Genomic DNA, 19,959 nt, shown 5'->3' with positions numbered 1-19,959 from the left:
AAAAAATCGGCGAACGCGCACGTCCCAGTCGGTCATGCGACTCGCGCGGAGGCGCGCAACTGGTCGCGCCTCGGCGAGTCGGTCAGTCGTTGATGATCAACGCGCGGGTCGGGTCGTCGGGTTGTGTCGCGAAGTGCTGCAGATCGAGACGCGCGATAACGTCAACTGGCAGCGGCAACGGTAGTTAGCAGCGAGGTTTTCGCCAGGCGATTCCATGATCACGTCAGCGAGAAAGATGGATCTGCAAGAACGCTCGACCTTCTTCGGCAACACGGTGAGCACCATAATGATCGTGATAAAAATTCTCACTTGCGTGGAAAAGCTTTCCCTAGAATCTGAAACATCAGAAAAGCTTTTTATGAATTCCTCAGAGTATTTAATCTGCTCTTTAACATGAAACTTATCGTAGGATATTACTCACATTTTTTCTATGACGTCCTGTAGATATTACGTTGGCTGCGAACTTTATTCGTAATTGTATTAGGGGTGTGATTTAGTTTGGAGGGTTTTTTTTGCTCAAAAACGCATGTATTTAAATATGATAATGAACGAATACCTTAATCAAAATATTTTCCTTCGTTTTCTATAACTTTTTCCCATCTTTCTGGCAAGAGATGGATTCCACCGCGATAAAATCACTCTTCTTTTCAGTTGATCCATTCGTCGACGAATTTTCGCACTTCTTCGAAATTATGAAAGTGTGTATCCTCTAAAGCGTGTTGCATCGACCGGAACAAATAATAATCGCGTGGAGCAATGTCCGGAGAATACGCGGGGTGCGGTAAGACTTGCCATTCGAGCTCTAATAGTGTTTCTTTCACTGATAACGCAACGTCAGGTCGAGCGTTGTCACGAAGAAGAATCACTTTCCGTCGTTTACTCGCAATTGGTGGTCGTTTTTGGTCCAATGCTTGCTTCAACTTGTACAATTGGTGTCGATAACGATCAGCCGTGACAGTCTCATGCGGATTTAACAGCTCATAGTACACTATCCCACCAAATACAGAGCATTACTTTTGAACCGTGAATATTGCGTCTCGGAGTGGATGTTGATGGTTGGCCCTGGATCCACCCATGATTTTCTGCGTTTCGGATTATCAAAATAGATCCACTTTTCATCCCCAGTAACAATCCGAGACAAAAGACTCTTCTTTTTTTGCCTGGCGATCAACGAAATGCAAATGTTCAACCGGTTCGCAATGGCACTTTCCGATAATTCATGTCGAACCCATTTCCCTTCTTTCTGAATTTTTCCCATTTCATGTAAATGTTTCGTAACTGTTGTACGATCAACATTTAATGCTCTGGCAAGTTCTGAAGTGGATTGTGTTGGATTTTCGTGCAATAATGCTTGCAAATCTGCATTTTCAAGCTTTCTTGGTTGTCCCGAGCGTTCTTTGTCCTTCACATCAGTATGACCACTTTTAAAGCGTTTAAACCAGTATTCACACGTCTTAATTGATGGGGCAGAATCACCATAAGTTTCCACAAGAATTCTATAACCCTCAGCCGCAGTTTTGTTTTGATTAAAAAACAAAAGCAACGCATGTGGAAAATGCTGTTTCGGAAGTTGCATTTTTACGATGATATAAACACGACTGTTATTGCATCTATTGCTATAATGCTACTAAATGTCATGGATAATGTCAACACTGTAAGAAACAACAGTTGTCGGAAACAGCTATTGGAACAAACTGACACTACAGTCATCTGTTGCAAAACCCTGAAAACTAAATCACACTCCTAATATTTACAGCGAAAATGTAATGAACCGTGCTGGTGCTGATTAATCGGCTACAATCTCGCTGTTTTTTCATGCCATTTGTATTCCGTTAATTGTCTCCGCCGATTTCCTCTGTTTTCAACACGCGATAGACACTGCCTATCATGTACGATGACTGATTACGTGTACGATGACTGATAATTAGAATTCCGACACGTGCACTTCCATAGCGATATATTCGCAGCTGATCCATTATCAGTGCATTGCAACGTGGAAAGCGATAGCGGGCTACGGTAAACGATAAAGTGATTCTGCTTTCGACGCAAATCAATTGCGAATTATCATTTCATTGCGATACACTTGCCTTGTCCATATAATATTAGATGATGGCAGAAAAATTGCAGTTCTGCATAATTCCAGATTCTCCCGTCAATCACCATTGTGAATCGTTCACTATACTTAAAAAAACATGTAGTAAATGGACGTTGTATATTGCAAAAGAATTATCACTTAGAAATGAGACAGCAAATTATCGTATATGATTTCGATTTTGTGAAACACAATGTTGTATGTAAAAAATTTATATCAGCGTTTATTCGAAGTATTTTTACTTACTGTACTTATTCGAAACTGCGAAGTCACTTTTGATTTCGATGATTCTATCACAATACGTACATGTGTCTCATAGAGATGACTTGGAGTCTGTCTTTCTGTCCTTTTTCCTCTTCTTCCTCATCGCGGTTATCGTTGTGGTACCGCTTTTCGAATTCGCACTCGCATCATTTAACATTAAATATGACTCTACGATTTTATGCATGTCCATGTTGCAAGCGCATCAAATTGATTTAGTCTTGAGCAGAAATTACGATGAACGTTAACTGCTAGATGGGAGTTAATTTGCTCCGAGTTGTGACATTAATTCATTCTTCGTAGACATAAATAGTAAATTAATTCATTTGACGTTAATTTGTTCCGTATTAAAATCACGTATATGAAAAAAATAATCTAGGAAAACTTACTTGTCATTTTATACACAGCACAAGTGTTAAAGTTCAGCTGCCTCTAAACCCTGTTGATCGCTAAGAGTTAATCACTATTCAAACTAGGTTTTAATGCGGTAACAGATTTTGCAATAAAACTAGACGTCTTCGTCGCGTCGTTTTACGACTTGACATTGAACTAAAGTTTGTCATCTATTTTTGCAGCACACGTTTGCTCTTTTATTTTCAAGCCGTAAATGATATCCATTCGAGATTTAATCTGTAAAATAAAAATAGGAATAAAAATAGAGATAATTCGTGTCCGATGTTAATCAAGTAATTAATTTTTTATTTATTCTTGTTTACTTATGTTATGTTAAGGTTACGATACGATAGGAGATGATGCCTAATTGCCGATTAGAATCTATTGAAACGGATAATTATCGATGACGTTGAATCTCCGGTCAAATCAAGTTTGTTCAGTTCTTGTGGCAAGAATTCCACGTGCATTTTGCAATGCGCTTTTCTTACACGATGGAATTCAAGAGATTAGAAATTGCCGTGAGGCTATATATATTCTTGCATTTAGTTAAGCGAAGCCGTTTGATAAGCTTATTGATAATGTTAATTAAAATAATTACTACAATTAGTACAGACAGTTATATGTATACACAGCTTCTAATTATTAATTCTATTAAGTAAATGTTGTTTTCTTTCATTAATTAATCAATTTTTCACGAACTGTCCACATAATAAAAAAGAATGAATTATATATAGTTATACATAGAGTTTCGGAATGCCGTAAACTAAAAATTGGTCGCATATTTTTCCTCGATACTTCAAAATATCTGCGCTAGCAAAATTTAGTCCTACCGTGATACTTTAGGGTTAAAATACGCAACAGATCATTGAATCGAGATAAGTAGCACATCTGTCATATATTTGCCCAGATTATAAGTTAGTTCAAAACCAGAAATAACCAACCAATAGAACACAGTTTTTCTCTCCCTTTCTCTCTCTCATTTTCCCAGTTCTGACAATCAATCGATTCTGATAATGTCTCTCTCAAGATTACACGAACAATTATGATATAACTACCATACAAGAGTATCTACGTTGAATAATAACGATAAAGTTACGTAAAGATAGATTGAATTAATTTTGACACGTTAAATTATTCAAGAAAAAATCGCGGAATCCATATACATCTTTCATGTTACACGCGCATTGGAAACTAATAAACTAATCAGAAATGTTTACAATATATAAAATAATAAACATCATTCTTTTATTCTCTGAGAAAGAATCGTTTGTGTCTAACGATGGTCGCAAATGGTTCTTTGCGATAAAATATAATTACCATTACATCAAATGAGGAATTTGGAAATTTATGAATCACTGCGAGATCAATATGAAAATTCCGAAGTTGTATACAAATCCATTAACGTTAATTTTTCCATGAAAACTGCACCACAAAATGCCACAAAATGTATGACTGCGTACTCGTCGGGTACTTCGTCCACGCGAGTTCTGCCGTGTGCTATCAAATTCATTAGCATCGTCACACGGACTGGAGAACTGGTTTTGCCGCTGGAAAACCCAGACGGCGAGGCCATTCTGTGCGCACGCACATCTCATTTGTGCGGTGCACGTTGTTGTCACTGAACCGTGCAACATATCTGCAATGCTCACCGGTGACGCAATGAGATTCCCGATCCACACAAAGCATTTCGCGAAGAGGAATCTATTTCTGGATTACCCGATAAAAAGTCTACGATGAATCATGACGCATCGACGATTAGTCAAAATCATCGTGCGTAATTATGCAACGATGGTCAGCTAAGCGGAATGGAAACTGTGTTCTTGCTTCTGCGTTATCTATGAGATACTTAAGGGGGGAGCCTGCTTTAGAACGTTGAAAATAAGGTATAATTTTACGAATTTTTTTGGAGAAACTGTACAGCGGATCATTATAAAACTTTGATGCATTTATTAGTACATGTTTAAAGATAAAAAAAATTATTTTTTGATTTGAATATATCGCCTGTAGAGGTCGTCCTGGAGGCATCTTAGTGCAGCCGGCATTGTAAATTCGTGAGCATTCTCCTGCCTCCAAATTTCATCCAAACTGAAAAATTGAAATATTTTCTTGTTATTTATGAATTCCCATCGTCGATGAACCTTTAATATTCATAAAAACATTAAGTTAAACAATTATTTTTGCATGAAAAAGTTCAAAAACTTTGCCTAAAAATCGTACTTTTGTGTTCTAAGCTCCACCATTTTGACACTTTTCAACTTTTTTCTTCTCTCTTTGGTTCATCGACGATGGGAATTTATAAATAACGAGAACATATTTCAATTTTTCAGTTTAGACGAAATTTGGAGGCAGGAGAATGCTCACCAATTTGCAATGCCGGCGACGCGGCTGCACTAAGATTTCTCCAGGACGACCTCTACAAACGATATATTCAAACCAAAAAATAATTTTTTTATCTTTAAACATGTACTAATAAATGCATCAAAGTTTTATAATGATCCGCTGTATAGTTTCTCCAAAAACAATTCGTAAAATATACCTTATTTTCAGCGTTCTAAAGCAGGCTCCCCCCTTAAGCTAGTTATCATATGTAGTAAAAAATTGTCTTGTTCTTTTGTTGATATAGCGATGTTATGAATAATTATTATGCAATGTTATTTCGCTCTTTTGTCTCTTTAAAATAGCTGCATAATTGAATCTCATTTTCGAGGTAATTCCTATTTACATAAATATGAGTAGAGGAGAATCCCCTATTATGAGATATGCTCCTAATATGAGATAATGGGGTTTCTGCAAAACTAGTGAGTACCATCTGTTAGTTCCACCATGAACTTATTTCTCTTGGTGTAAAATGTATTTAGTGAAAAATTCATTGTTCGTTATTGCGTTTAGCCTTTGCGAGAAAAGGTTTGTGAAATTGTGAACATGTCAAAGGAACTTGAGGTACGTCTTTAAACCTTGTTTATTATATAATAAAGAAATGGTTGGCAATAAATTCAGTATGCAATGATAGAGTAGAATCGTAGTAACAGGAAAATATGCGATTTGTTGAATTGCTTAATTGTAGAGGTTAGATTTCATGATCGCGGAACCGCTAGGCGTGTGGCTCGTATAATGAGATATTCAGGGTACTCTTAATATGAGATAATTATTGCTCGAATATGAGGATTATGTAGTGTAATAAAAAGAAAGAAAATACTACGTTAAGGTTAAAGAAAAGTTAATACGAATTTATATTACGAATTTTTGTGTATTTAATTTTTATAGAATCTGACTATGGAGGTTAGAGAAACGAGGAAGCGTCGACAGTGGAATCGTGAAGATTTGGCGAAGGCTGTAGCAGCAGTATTTTTATAACACTATCTAATAAAGTTTTTTAATTGCAATACTGATGTATTTTGCACTTTTAACACCGATTTCTCGAGGTATCTTATATTAGGAGCACACTTTCTCGATCCTGCGTAAAGCTCTTTTTTCAAATTTTTTTATTTTCAGAAAAAATAATATTTAAATTAGATTTTTCATTTCACCAACCTAAAGCTTATTAAATTCTCTTCAAGATAACGTATTAAAATTTTAAATTCTGCCTATAGATTTCCTTACATTCGGCAAAATCGATATGGTATCTCATAATCGGAGACTTTCCTCTACGTATTCGGCTTCTTCCTGTTTCTTTCTCAGTTTTGACCATGTTGGTCATTGTTATGTAATCAAATTTAAACTGATTCAAACGTAGCAATTTGTATCTTATTCTAATCATTTCCTATTATCCAAATAGGACATTTAGCGTTAAACGAGGTGTTAAAGATGCGTGTCAACGCGATTTAATATGTTTTTCCACGATGAGCAATCAATTTTATTTACTTTTCATAAAATTATGGCAGCAAACAGGTGTTCTACAGGACTGTGAAAACTTAATACGCACCTAAATCCATTATGTGACTCATTGCGTAATGCTTATATTTGGGTGGATAACTTATCTGAAATTCGCGTGATTAATTTCGTGTCGAAACATACAGACATCAAGCTTGCTTGTCGAGCGTTTGAATCAACAATTTCCGCACAGACGTATTTACAATCATAATAAAACTGAGCAGAATGTGCTGGCAAGTATCTTATCAAAATGTGTTTTCAAGTCGAAAGCAACATGCATTTTTCGGCTGATTACTTATTTAATTACTCCTGCGTTATCATATTCAGAAATGTTATGTCAGCTTGATGCAGCTATGTTGTACATTATACAAATATTAATACGCGGACGAAATTGCGATGTAAAATCGAAAATGTTACTGATTACGCGCTATAAGGGCGTGGCACTCTCATGTCGAGCTCAAAGGTTAGTCTTCAAATGAAATACGTAAAATACTCGAGTTTTCGTTATTGTTTTACAAAATTTAAGATGGAATTAAAGAATTATTAGATTACGAAAATATCTCTTATATAAACAGATAAAAACATATAAAACAAAAGAAAAGTTTCCAATATTTGAATGATATTTCTGAAAATACATACATAAATCTTGGCAAAACATGTTCTCCAAATTTAAATCAGGAACGTAAACTGTGATATATTTAAATATTTTTGTAGAAAATTATATTTGAATTTACATGTTGTGTTTCATGTAAGTATGTGAAAAATACAGAATATAACAGTATCTCATCATTTTCCGGTCGCGGTCGCATTACAAAGAGAAAGTGCATCAAGGAAAGCAACAACTGTCCTTCGATAAATATTTAACTGCGTATACATGTGACTCACATATTCGATCAAATGCAGGTCATTACACTCATAGATTACACACAGTTGAAAGATAATGCACTGTTCCACTCGATTTCATAAATCTGGTGCGTATCGAGACAACTTTTTCCGGATTAAACGGTCAAGCATTTTTTTCCCTTATCGCTAAGTGGGCTGTCGTATACTGCAATATATACTTTGCATTTTCCTGTTTATCTTTGCAACATAAAAGTTATCAAATCTTTATGCGTTAGAGATAATTTGTATGTAAGTCATGGCTGAACTGATAGCGGCAAGCAACATTGTATGTGCAGTTTTAGCGAAGTGTAAAAAGACTGCGATGTAGTTAAATACATAATTGAAATCATCAGAAATATCTCATTTTCTTATCAATTAATAATTTTCCTACTCTATTAGAAAACATAAAAAGAATCGTAAAAGTGAAAGTTGGGAATTAAAATTGCCAACAAAGAAAATCATTTTCTTTCTCCTTAATTAAAATTTTTTTTCTCATAAAGAAAATAATTGTATACATAATTCTAATTCAAAAATTGAAACTGTGATATTATTTAGCTTTTCTATTTCATGAAGAAGAGCAGATAAATAAATTGTCATTAGATTTGTATAATCAGATACAAGTGTAATTGCGACAGAATTAATTGCGCGGTTCACTTATCAACGTGATTTTATCAGTGTCGTGCGAAACATCCGGACCGATGAGTAAAATGAAACAGTGATACACATACGCAATTGTACATATACTCACATGTGCAACCGCGTACGCGGTTAAAAATACATTGTCGTCTTTAATAGATAGACGGAATCATGTTATCGGTGCAAATAATTCCGGGAAACGTTAGTTTACATGGGCGCAGTACTGTACCGGGCAGAAATAGATTTGTTTCACTCGATAAAGATACATATGGAATTATTCCCAAGTTTTCAGAATCAACGAGCGAATTCCCGATAAAATTTCAGATTTTTCCTCGGATGGGGATTTCATATACTTTAATGTACTTTGATGATATTTTTACAGAAACGAATACACATTCAAAGTTACTGTAAAAACAGTTTCTATAAAAATAAAAAATAAAAATTAATGTATTTAAATTTTATTGTATATATCAAGATTTATAAGACAACCGCGGAGTCGTTGAGATTAGAGACTTTGAAGGCAAGTATAAGAAATCATCTTACGCAGGGTCAGGTCAGGATGTAATCATGAGAGCTCGGCTCTTTTATCGCGATTAGAAACGCAGCCGAGTAGAACATCGGAATTTCCAATGAAGTTTTGGTTGCGGAATAACCACGATGCATAATCAAAAGAATTGCGAGATGACTCGGCGAATTTTTAATTAATCGCGGAACCCGCCAATTTATCTACGTTACGAATAATCAATATAAAAAAGGAAATGCAAAACACAGGAATCGCCAATATTGCTATTAGGAGATGTATTTGTTTCGTGATTTAGAAATTGTGGAAATTCCATTATATAAATATTGTGAAATGTTTTGAGTATCATGATACTTTGATAATATATTGCTTAGCAATTATGATATCATGAAATTTTTAAAATAATCGTAGCGTTTTAATATCATATATCTAAATATTATGGTTTGGAATTTTTGATAGAAAACTTTAAATTTTTAATAATTTCTAAAATTGTGTCTTCGGATATGTTTTACATAATACATATGTAAATTCATCTATACAATGCAATATTGAACAGCATTTAACTGTAACGTTACTGATTATTCGTAGAGTTCTTTCAAAGAATACTGTGGAATGTACCTGATGATGTACCTATTGTACCTAATCATGGTGCCGGAAGCGTGGAAATATAAATAGATCGTATATCAGAGAACTGCATACAATTACAGCTATCATATGCGGTTACATGGAAAAATATTGACTCATCTTCAAACATTATGGACTTGGTCTTAAAAGATATCGTCTTAATTTTCATTATTACGATTTGTTGATAAATATGCTTCAAAACATCATTCAAGTACTGTCAAGATTATATCGATATGTATAAAAGACAACGAATATATAAAACTGATATGTAATGTCAGATGACAATAAATTAGAATCCGTTTCTTCATTTGGCGTCTTTAGTTTTTCCTCAAAAGTATATTTAGCATATTGCATATTTAGTATCCTTATGAAATATCTTTCTACTTTTTCGCAGACGTCTTCTCTATTTCATTGTCACACTTTTCGCGATATGCTAATGCGGGAGGATCTAATAAATGCACGTGTCTGAGAAAATTATTGCGTCTGGTTACTGCGTCTACGTAATGAGAAATAACAATGAAAGGAATTGACGTTAGCCGCGCCGTTTGACGTTAGTCGTGGCATTGCGTAACATCTTGCAGCGCACGTGCAAGTATTATAGAATCCGAAAACATCCAATCTATGCATTATATCTCAGAAAACGCGGATTTATGTCTAATCATAGACAATATGACTCTTTATCTTATTAATGACAATGAAAATTGCGGAAATTGCATTTAGAAGCCAGACATCTTAAGATCCATTATTATATAATGTGTTAATCTAATTTTTGTTCAGTTTAAGTTCCTAGAATACGAATTTGTCCGCATTCATTCTAAGTTAAATCGTTATTTTCAGGCGCAACGAGCGAAATTTAAGAAAATGCCGATACTCTCACAATTGTCGCGCCGGTTTCATGACATGTTGACGACAGATGCGAAACCAGATCCGCCACGGACCGGAATCGAAGGCTACACACACAATCTTCCACCGATACAGGATGAGAACTTGAAGAAAACGCAATCAAAATCGATGCCCACCACACCGGAAAAGGAGCATGACGACGTGACGTCGATGCCAAGGCAAAAGTCGGTACCGAACGACGCGACGCCCACCGATTTTTGCGCGGATCCGGAGGATCTCGGCCACACAAAACCAACAAGCGAATCCAAGGAGTACAAACGACCCCGGACAAAAACGAAATCGAAACAAAGCAAATATTGTAAGTTGTAATGAGACTATTAATAATAATTATTGTCTTTAGTCAAGCATTAAATATATGCCTTACTGTAACGAAAGTGAATGAGTAAGCATTTTTCACACACAATATTAGTCAGTTGTGACAGCCAAGACAATTAAAGACTTCACGTTAAAAAGCTGAATATATTACTTCGTGAAAATGTTAATCATTTTATAAATCATATATCATTATGATTCCTTCACAGTTCAGTAATCTACTTACGTTTACTTACGTTAAATAACTCACTGTTTCAACGCACTTCTTATTTACAACAAAAGATAAGCATGAAAGCAAAGTGCGAGACTAAAGTAAATGGTAACAATTTTAAGTAAATGGTTGCAAAATTATTTCACGAGAAAAAACACTGATAAAACAGAACACTGCAAAACAGAATAATGTATGATTCTTCTTTAAGGTATGACACAGTGTCACGTTTTTCGTATTCGGATTCGTATTACTCATCGTATTTTGTAATTTTCATATAATCATTTTTTCTTATTGTAAATTATACAAAAACGATATTATAACGGTATGACAACAGGAAAAGATATACGATAGTTTTATCCATGAAAAACACATTTATCTCTTTACATGAATGAATCAGTGATGTGGATCAAATTAGAAGGATTACGAAACCTCGATATTGAACAGGAATTTCTGGAAATTCGATTGAATATATTTGCACTTTGATTTTATACAGACTCTTTGCAACGCTTTCGGTATGATTTCATGATTTAACGACCAGCGCAAGGCTCTGTTCTGTAAGCGGAGTAATAAGCTTCATTACACAGATGGAGAAATGACACGACACAATTAAAGAGATTACGCAAGCAAAAGATGCTCTCTGCAGGCAGAAGAGTTGAATAATATAGCATTTGCATTGCGATTTATTTTTTATTATAAAACCATATTAAATTTATCTTGAGTTATAAAATCGTATCATTCTGTACTTGTATAAAATTCTATAAAATTCTTTACGACAAATATTATTACGGCAATGTAATATATCATTTCTATTCGGCAAATACATAAATCCAAAGGGGAATACCAAGCGGGTTCTTGTTTGTTGAAGAGAGAGAGAGAGAGAGAGAGAGAGAGAGAGAGAATCACAAAAGTAAGAAAGAAAGTTTTGGCTGCTGCATATTTGCTGCGCGAAGAAAAATGAGACACAAATTATTTTATTCGAAAACGCGTAATTTTAATTTGCATCTGTTGTTCTCTATGCAAGAATCTACACAAGACGTGCCCTTGAATCGACGATTTCATATCGTGACATTCTTTTTACGAGATCTCTGATTATCGCAGCGGAATCGTGATATTACGTAACGATCAAAAAATCCGGCATATCATGCAAATCTTCCGGTTGTTTCAATTCTTACGATTGGACATACAATTAATATGACAGTTACAATAAATATAGAAATAAAGAGAGAGGAAGCGATATCAAAATGCTCGTTATCTAGGCGCCCTAGTTACGCGATAACTATCTGTGAACAGGAATCTGTGAAAAAAGAAGAACGTGAATCCTTATACAATCGCGTGTAATGATCAATCGAAACTCTGTACTTGAAAAACCATATCTGAATATTGCAAATGTTTAACGAATGTAAACATATTTATATCGCATTTAATCGCACAGTATCTCATTAGAACAGTTAGACATTTTTCGAAATTAATTTAATTATAAAAAAGAAAGTTTATTATAAAATATATATTTGCAATTAAATAATTATCTAAAACTGTTTTTTTTTTTCAGCACAAGCCACGAATGTCGTGAATTACAACATTGTCAATTCCAACGGAGTGAAGATCGGCGCGCGAACGAGCTACATATGTAACGTAAATCAGTATCCAGCAAATAACGCGTCCACGGCACAGTCTGAAGCGACTTCAGGGTCGAAGTCCAAGCATCGATCAATGCCGGAAATCGTGGAGGAGCTGAGCACATGTAATGAGGAACTCACGTTTGACGACATGTTCCTTATTAAAACCCACGTTGGGCGCGGGTGGCGGGATGTCGCAAAGGGGCTTTCGTACTCGGATGGACAAATCGACCAATTCGAGGAGAATTACAGGCACAAGGGTATTGACGAGGTAAATATCAAATTCTGTTCGATTCTGAGAATAAAAAAAATTTTTTCATCATCGAGTTTTGTAGTTTAATTAAATAAGGATATTTCAGAGATTCAATGGAGAATCTTTATTATTATTAGTATTAAATTATTGATATAAAATATTAATATATTTATATTCTCATGTTATTTTTATATTCCAATACTTATAATGTAGACTATATATTTATAAATTTTAAAGTATAAACATATCGATGATGAGTAATTTTTAGTCAAATGCTCATACTTATTTATACATGATAATTTCAGGTGATCTATCAGATGTTACTCGATTGGAAGCAGGCTAATACGCGGGACGCTCAACTCGGCATATTAATCAGCGTGTTGTGGTCTTGTCAGGAATATGATTGCGTCGAGCGATTAGTTGCAGCACGCAAAACTTCAACAGTTTAGTCGGACACATCTCGTCAAAATCTCTACGAACGCTTATATTGGATGAATGCAAAAATCCTGATTTTTTTCTCAAGCAATAGCTTAAATGAGCTATTGCGGCATCCTGTAGTTACCAGTTTGATTCGATTGTGCTTACATTGTGAAACAAAAAGGGTAGAAGACGAGCAACTATTTTTAATACGCTTTACGAGTATCGGAGAGATTCTGACGTCACACTTGTCGTCACAAAAATATGTAAGCGGCGTGCGAAGGCCGAATTCCATCCGAACGAAGTGTGAAAGGATTGTTCGTGCAGTTAAATAAAGCGTTTTATTTATGAAGAAAGGGAATCTAAAAATCTGGATTTTGCACTCATCCAATACATATCGTATACACGAACGATTGTGATTTTTTTACTCGAAACTGCATTCCATCTTTTTTATACATATCATACTTTAGGACGTAGTATGTAGACGCACGATCTTGATTGTTCGCATTCGTCTAACGTGCTGGATTGGCTGAAGGAATATTACTGACCGGACTGATTCGTATTCAGCCTTCGCCCGATTTAACAAGGCGCGGAATTGAAATGAACTTGCGGTTCTAGCGAGGGCATGATTTGGTTGATAATGTTATCCAGACATTGATGAGCCTAACGTGACAGGCACAACTACATCTACACGTAACAACATAATGTATACATGCATTTTTTACTTGTAATAATACGCAATGTAAAATTAAGGGGAAATAAATGTATCATTCTCCAAAAAGTATTAATTTTATTCTACACACACACACATATATATAGTGATAAATATATAAGTCCATACATGTTCAAGTACGCACAAACATTCGCTTTAATTTTTATTCAAGCGTAGTCATATTTTATTCAATAATATAAGGATATAGTATCTCTTCTTTCTTTTACATTCAATTCTTTATTTTCGTTATCATTTAGTGACTTACGCGAATAATCTTCCTCTCGATCGATATTCGTATTTTTTTTTAAATTTAATAACATATAAAATCAACTAACTAGGATTACTTTGTACTTGTCGTTTATAAAAACATTTGATTACATCTAGGGTTTTTATAACATGAAGGAATTACTTAAATGCATAGCGAAATAATTACGTCAAATCTTACATAAGACAATGATATTAATAATTTAATCAAATTTTGTATATATTTAGTCAAATTTACATTTCTCGTCAATAATTTAAAACTCATCAATTACTCTTATAATTTGTCGCGATTATTTAAGCGTAATATATTATTACAAAATTTTTATATGCAAAAAAATATCTACGCAATAACAGAATGTGCGATAAATGCGTTCGACGCTACTGAAGTATCACAATAAACGAAAAGCAATGCAATAGTTGCAGTGATCAATCAGCGTAAATGCACAACATATCTTAATTTTGACTAAATAATAATCTTTCTCTCTCAAAACTTAATATTATATTGAAATTCAGTATTTTTGTATTTTATTTCACATTTAGTCAGAAATTCCAGCTTTAATTTCCGGAACACGGGTCGTCGGTACTGTTATAATCGTGTTGTTCGCATCACCGTCTTCTATTACCTTACTGAAAATCTCATTTTTACATTTCTCGAACTCCTCCACCATTTGAGGAAGTTCTTGATCACCATTGATGATTATAATGGGCGCTGGCACCGGCTTCAACGTTTGATGATAAAGCCAGTCATCATGGATATGGTGAATCTGTTTTAAGTAGTCCAATGAGATGGTGTTCTCTTCTGTCCGACCTCGTTTCTTCATTCTTTCATACACAACCTCAGGTGTCGTCCTTAAGTACACTAGTCAAGGAAGAAATGAAGAAGTAGATACACAATGATAACGTGCTTGTGATAATTTCTCGCAAAATGTATACGATTATATGTACCTATTAAATTGGTCTCTATGTTGGCGTTTTTCAGACACCAGTCATACCACTCTTCCAGTATTTTAACTTCGGTATCGCGCAACACTTTGTTACACTTCAGATTCTCAATAAAGCACATTGCACTGTAGACAGACCTCTCCATGATCTTGTATGGCGAGGGTGTCTTACAAGTGTGCAATTGTAGCATGGTCAATTGTACGTAAGATTGAAACAGGAAAGCATAACGAGACGGATCACTATACATTAATTCCTGCAAGGTATCAGAGACACACATGACATGCGTAAATTATCGAGAATATTGAGACGTATACCAAAGTATATTTGCATGACTCACCAACAAATTCGTCCCAGATATGTTGCGCCAAAGCTCCACTGGTTCCTCCAACACGGTGATATTATCAAATTTTTTGAAATGGCTTAGAAATGTTGTTTTACCGCTTCCTATGTTGCCTTCAACGCATACCGTAAAGGGATGCTTGTACAATTTGCCAATGGAGCCAGACATTTTTATGAATCTTTCAAGAACTGCCTTGCCTGAACACAAAGTACGTCTAATGTCTAGTAGCGGACTAAGAACTTACTTGACTTAATCAGGAATATGATACACTGCTCTGAGGCATGCGATAATGATAAGGATGATGAAAGTTCTTAGAATTAATATATTTACAGGATAGGTTTCCAAGTATTTATGCTTAGAAATGATAACGAAATGATCAAATGTCTTGATAAGTCGACGGTTTACATGTTAACTCAATTGGAATTTTACGATATCTTTCTTAAAACAAATGTATTATTACAGCAAAAAGCATTGCAGATAAAGTAGCCGTGCAAAAACATAAAACTTACCTCGTTTATTTAAAGCAAAAAAGCGAGAGATTGAAAGAATAGACATGATTTCACTGTCAATTAAAATATATGAATAATTTAGAAATATATAAATATAGCAATTTTTCTTCTAGTCAAATATTGATATTTAATTATGCATAGTAATTTCAGCTATCAGCTGTTACTCAATTGGAAGCAGGCTAATACACAGGACGCTCAATACAGTGGTAAATGTACAGTATATCGATCGTAAATGATATCGAAGATAACATTTTATCATAACTATTCTTTTAAAGAATACTGATACGATGGAATGTCTACAGTGATCTAATAACTTCTATAATATAATAATACTTCTGATAATTGGTTCGAGTAATTAGATAGATGCACATAAATTCTCAGTCAACATTTCATTGCTCGACCATTAATGACTTACCGCGAATTTAACACGTTAAGTTCGACTGTTTACTTGTTCGTTGCGCGAGACTGGCTGTTGCACTAATTATAACACTTCGGTTTAATTAAAATTTAAACAACGCAGCGAAAATTGCCGATTTGCGATTGACTAGGAATTGATGATAAACGAGTACAACTTCCAAATTCCTCGGAATCTCCGATTTCTTCATGCGTGAACGATACACACGCGCACGAAATGAGCAAACAGGCAACTGCCAGCGCAGCTTTCCCGCCAAACAAAACACGAACGCCATCTCGACGAGCGCCAATAGCCAGACATGTGCTCGTTTCAGCTGCACTTTCTGCGCATTGTGTCTTCGCTCTTTCTTTCTCCAAAGCCCGGCCGTATATACGTGCTCGTGTTAAATGTAGACAGTACAGCTGACGCATTTACTATAACCTAACATTCGCACACGTGGCGACGAATTCTGTGTTGCAAAGAGAGAGAGAAAAAGATTGCGATAAACGCCAATTTCCCCCAAGTCCCCCAATTGCTGACTTTATTACAGGTAAAGTGTCGTAAGAATCATTTAAGCGTCGTCAGCTGATCGTAACAGATGACGAATAATTGAACGATTGTTGATTTCCGGTCTGTTAGGGAGAAGAAAAAGCGAAAAACACAGTATCGGACGAAATCCATCATGAAAATACATCGTAAAATAGCGCATTTTTAAGAAAATCATCAAAATCGTGTCGTGCTGCAATGCTCCAAATTCGCGATTGTAAGGTTAACGATCAGCTGATCACTACTATAAACTGCGAAGATAGGTTGGTCTGTCGTAATGGAATCCGGAATCCGGATCCTACTGCGAAGAATTTTAAATTGCGTGATAATCGATTATTAATACACCGTTGAATACGAACACATCGAATCTCGGAGGAATTTTTGAGAGAATTCCTAAGGATGCGCGCATGCGCGCTGCTGGTGACACCGGCATGTCGAAGCTACGTCGTCGTTCAGTGTTCCTCAACACGACACGATTGAATGATGACGACTAATGATGAAATAATGCCGGCACGAGCACGACAGAACTCTTACGATTTTATACATAACATATATATGCTGCTAGTGATGTATAATGATACAATTCGCCATTACTGTCGGCAATAATGAAGCAACTAAATGCTGTGCCAAGGGTTATCCGCACCATGCACACAGAACACTATCGCGTTAAATCACACGCATTAAATCTGACGATAGAAGACGATCGTGCTTACCGGTGGAAGTCATTGCCACGGCCTGTGTCGCGGCTGAACGCGAAGGGCTCGTGAAAATTTCGCAGGCCGGTCAACGGGACGCTCGACGACCCCCGACGCATTTCTGATGCAACTGAGCTCTGAGCGCGCGCGCGACGCACGGGAAACGCGGGAGAGTAGCATCATTCAAACGGTTGAGTGATATCGGTCGGTTTACGAATCACACGCGGCTGGCCACACGGAGTTGCATGCAGTTTGGACGTTGAATGCGATCAATGAAATGTGTTGCTCAGAACGGCTGATTAAAGAGAATCCGCGAGTCGCTGTTTTATCGATCAAACGCGTTTTTCTTTATATTGGGTCATTAAGTATGAAACTTTACAAATGTAAAAGCGCCATCTTTAACATTTGTTATCTCAAATTTGGCGCCAGACGTCAGTATCAGGTTCGGTTAGTGTGATAGATGTATGTTCGCTCTTCAAATGTCATATTTGTTTGTTCAAATATCTTCATTAGTTTTATTGGTGGATTCTTTTTTATAGAACTATGGAAAAGTCCAAAATTCGTGTGATTTATGAATATGAGTTCCGCCGTGGAACTAGTGTCGGAAACAGCTCGTAATATCAACGCTGTATTTGGTGAAGGTTCAACTACTAAAGCAACGGTGGGCAATTGGTTCAAAAACTTCAGAGATGGAGATTTCAGCCTCGCTAATGAGCCACGTGGAAGACCAAAGACGAAGGTGGATAATGATCACTTGAGAGCCGTAGTAGAGTCCGATCCATTTCAAAGTACACGTGAATTGGCATCGATATTCAATGTTTCCATACCCACCATATTGGTTCATTTAGCTGCAATTGGTAAGATAAAGAAGTTGGACAAATGGGTCCCGCACGAATTGACCGATGCGCAGCAGGCGCAACGTCTAGAGGCTTCCCTTTCTTTGCTTTCCCGTCACAAAAATGAATCTTTTTTTAATCGAATTGTGACCTGCGATGAAAAGTGGATACTCACGACAATCGTAAACGCTCACATCAGTGGTTGAACGCTGATGAACCACCGAGACATCACGCGAAACCCAACATTACACAGAAGAAGCTTATGGTGACTGTTTGGTGGTCCAGGTCAGGTGTTATCTACTACAACTTTATGAAACCTGGTACATCGATAACGGCTGAAGTATATTGCAAGCAACTGGACGAAATGATGCAACAACTTGCTATTAAACAACCGAAATTGGTCAATCGGTCAATGCCAATGCTGTTGCATGATAATGCTCGACCGCACACTGCACGACTGACCGTGGCAAAGCTACAGGAGTTGGAATTGGAAACTCTCCGTCATCCACCATATTCACCAGATCTATCACCTACCGACTATCACTTCTTCCGGAATTTGGACAACTTCTTGGTGGGAAAATTCTTCAATTCTCAACAGGCAGTCGAAACAGCCTTCCGCGACTTCATCGATTCCCGTACTCCTGGCTTCTATGGTAGAGGCATAGACCAACTACCACTAAAATGGCAGAAGTGTGTAGATAACATGGGCGCATACTTCGATTGAAAATAAATCATGTCCATGTGCCAAAAAATGCAAAAGTTTATGTTCTATTTGTAAAGTTTCATACTTAATGACCCAATAATAAAATATAATAAAATATAATAAAATATAATAAAATATGGTAATTATGTACTTTAACCGACCCAGCCCCGATGACCTTGACCTTGACATCTGTTGTCAAGGTCACCCTCCTGAGTGACCTTGAAGAGGTTTTAGCCGTCGCTCGTTGTTTATTAAAAAGTTATTAACAAAAGAAGTTTAATAATTTTGCACGAATTTTCAGCTGTCCACGCGAAGCAAGGACTTGAGTTTGACATATATTACAAAGGTCACCTTCCTGAATAACCCGCACTAGGTTTCACCCTTCGCTCGTTGTTTGTTAAAAAGTTATTAACAAAACTGTTTAATGAATAAAGCATAATTTTACGATACCATATACGTTTACGAAAGAGTATATTTGATGGAATTTTAGCTTAGGCTTAGGTTAGGTTAGGTTAAAGCAGAGAATACTTTGTATTTAACTGTTTGTGCTTTTGGTGAAAGTGAAGAATACTTTGTACTTATAAATAAAAGAAACTATTCTATATATTAACAATTCACTGCTTTAAATGACTTTCCTTTCTTCGTTCATATACATATTCGTCGTTTATATCTTTCAATATTCAATATTCTTTCAAAATAACTACTATATTTTCGAAATTTCTTTTGTTAATAACTTTTTCATAAACAACGAACGACGACTAAAACCTAGTGCGGGTTATTCGGGAAGGTAACCTTCGTAATATACGTCAGTATCATGTTCTTGCTTCACGTGGACAGCTAAAAATTCGTGCGAAATCATTAAACTTTCTTTGTTTATAACTTCTTAACAAACAACGAGCGACGGCTAAAACTTCTTCAAGGTCACTCAGGAGGGTGACCTTGACAACATATGTCAAGGTCAAGGTCATCGGGGCTGGGTCCGTTAAAGTACATAATTACCTAAAATATAATTATAAATATAAGTAATA

The 19,959-nt window shown here is 35.8% G+C and overlaps 2 protein-coding genes across 3 annotated transcripts; one reads left to right on the top strand and one right to left on the bottom strand.

The window, feature by feature from the left end:
* Positions 1-135: 135 nt before the first annotated feature.
* On the top strand, positions 136-13,771 carry LOC105275888 (protein immune deficiency). The gene is made up of 4 exons (XM_011333073.3): positions 136-274; positions 10,116-10,479; positions 12,254-12,591; positions 12,879-13,771. The coding sequence occupies exons 1-4, from the start codon at positions 215-217 to the stop codon at positions 13,020-13,022; spliced, it is 906 nt and encodes a 301-aa protein (XP_011331375.1). The 5' UTR covers positions 136-214; the 3' UTR covers positions 13,023-13,771.
* Positions 13,772-13,923: 152 nt separating this feature from the next.
* Positions 13,924-17,554, bottom strand: LOC105275914 (deoxynucleoside kinase). 2 transcript variants are annotated; one of them, XM_020030519.2, is made up of 4 exons: positions 17,411-17,554; positions 15,246-15,445; positions 14,912-15,161; positions 13,924-14,825 (listed from the first exon to the last, which is right to left on the bottom strand). In XM_020030519.2, exons 1-4 carry the CDS (start codon positions 17,421-17,423, stop codon positions 14,503-14,505), a joined length of 786 nt encoding a protein of 261 aa, XP_019886078.1. In that variant the 5' UTR covers positions 17,424-17,554; the 3' UTR covers positions 13,924-14,502. The 2 variants fall into 2 exon arrangements, with proteins under 2 accessions (XP_019886078.1, XP_011331420.1); XM_011333118.3 differs by lacking the exon at positions 17,411-17,554 and adding an exon at positions 16,173-16,266.
* Between the last annotated feature and the right edge of the window lie 2,405 nt (positions 17,555-19,959).

The sequence above is a fragment of the Ooceraea biroi genome, chromosome 11, assembly GCF_003672135.1.
Source record: "Ooceraea biroi isolate clonal line C1 chromosome 11, Obir_v5.4, whole genome shotgun sequence".
Lineage (NCBI taxonomy): Eukaryota > Metazoa > Arthropoda > Insecta > Hymenoptera > Formicidae > Ooceraea > Ooceraea biroi.
The sequence above is the reverse complement of the archived record's forward strand: the minus strand, read 5'-3'. Positions and strand labels throughout refer to the sequence as shown.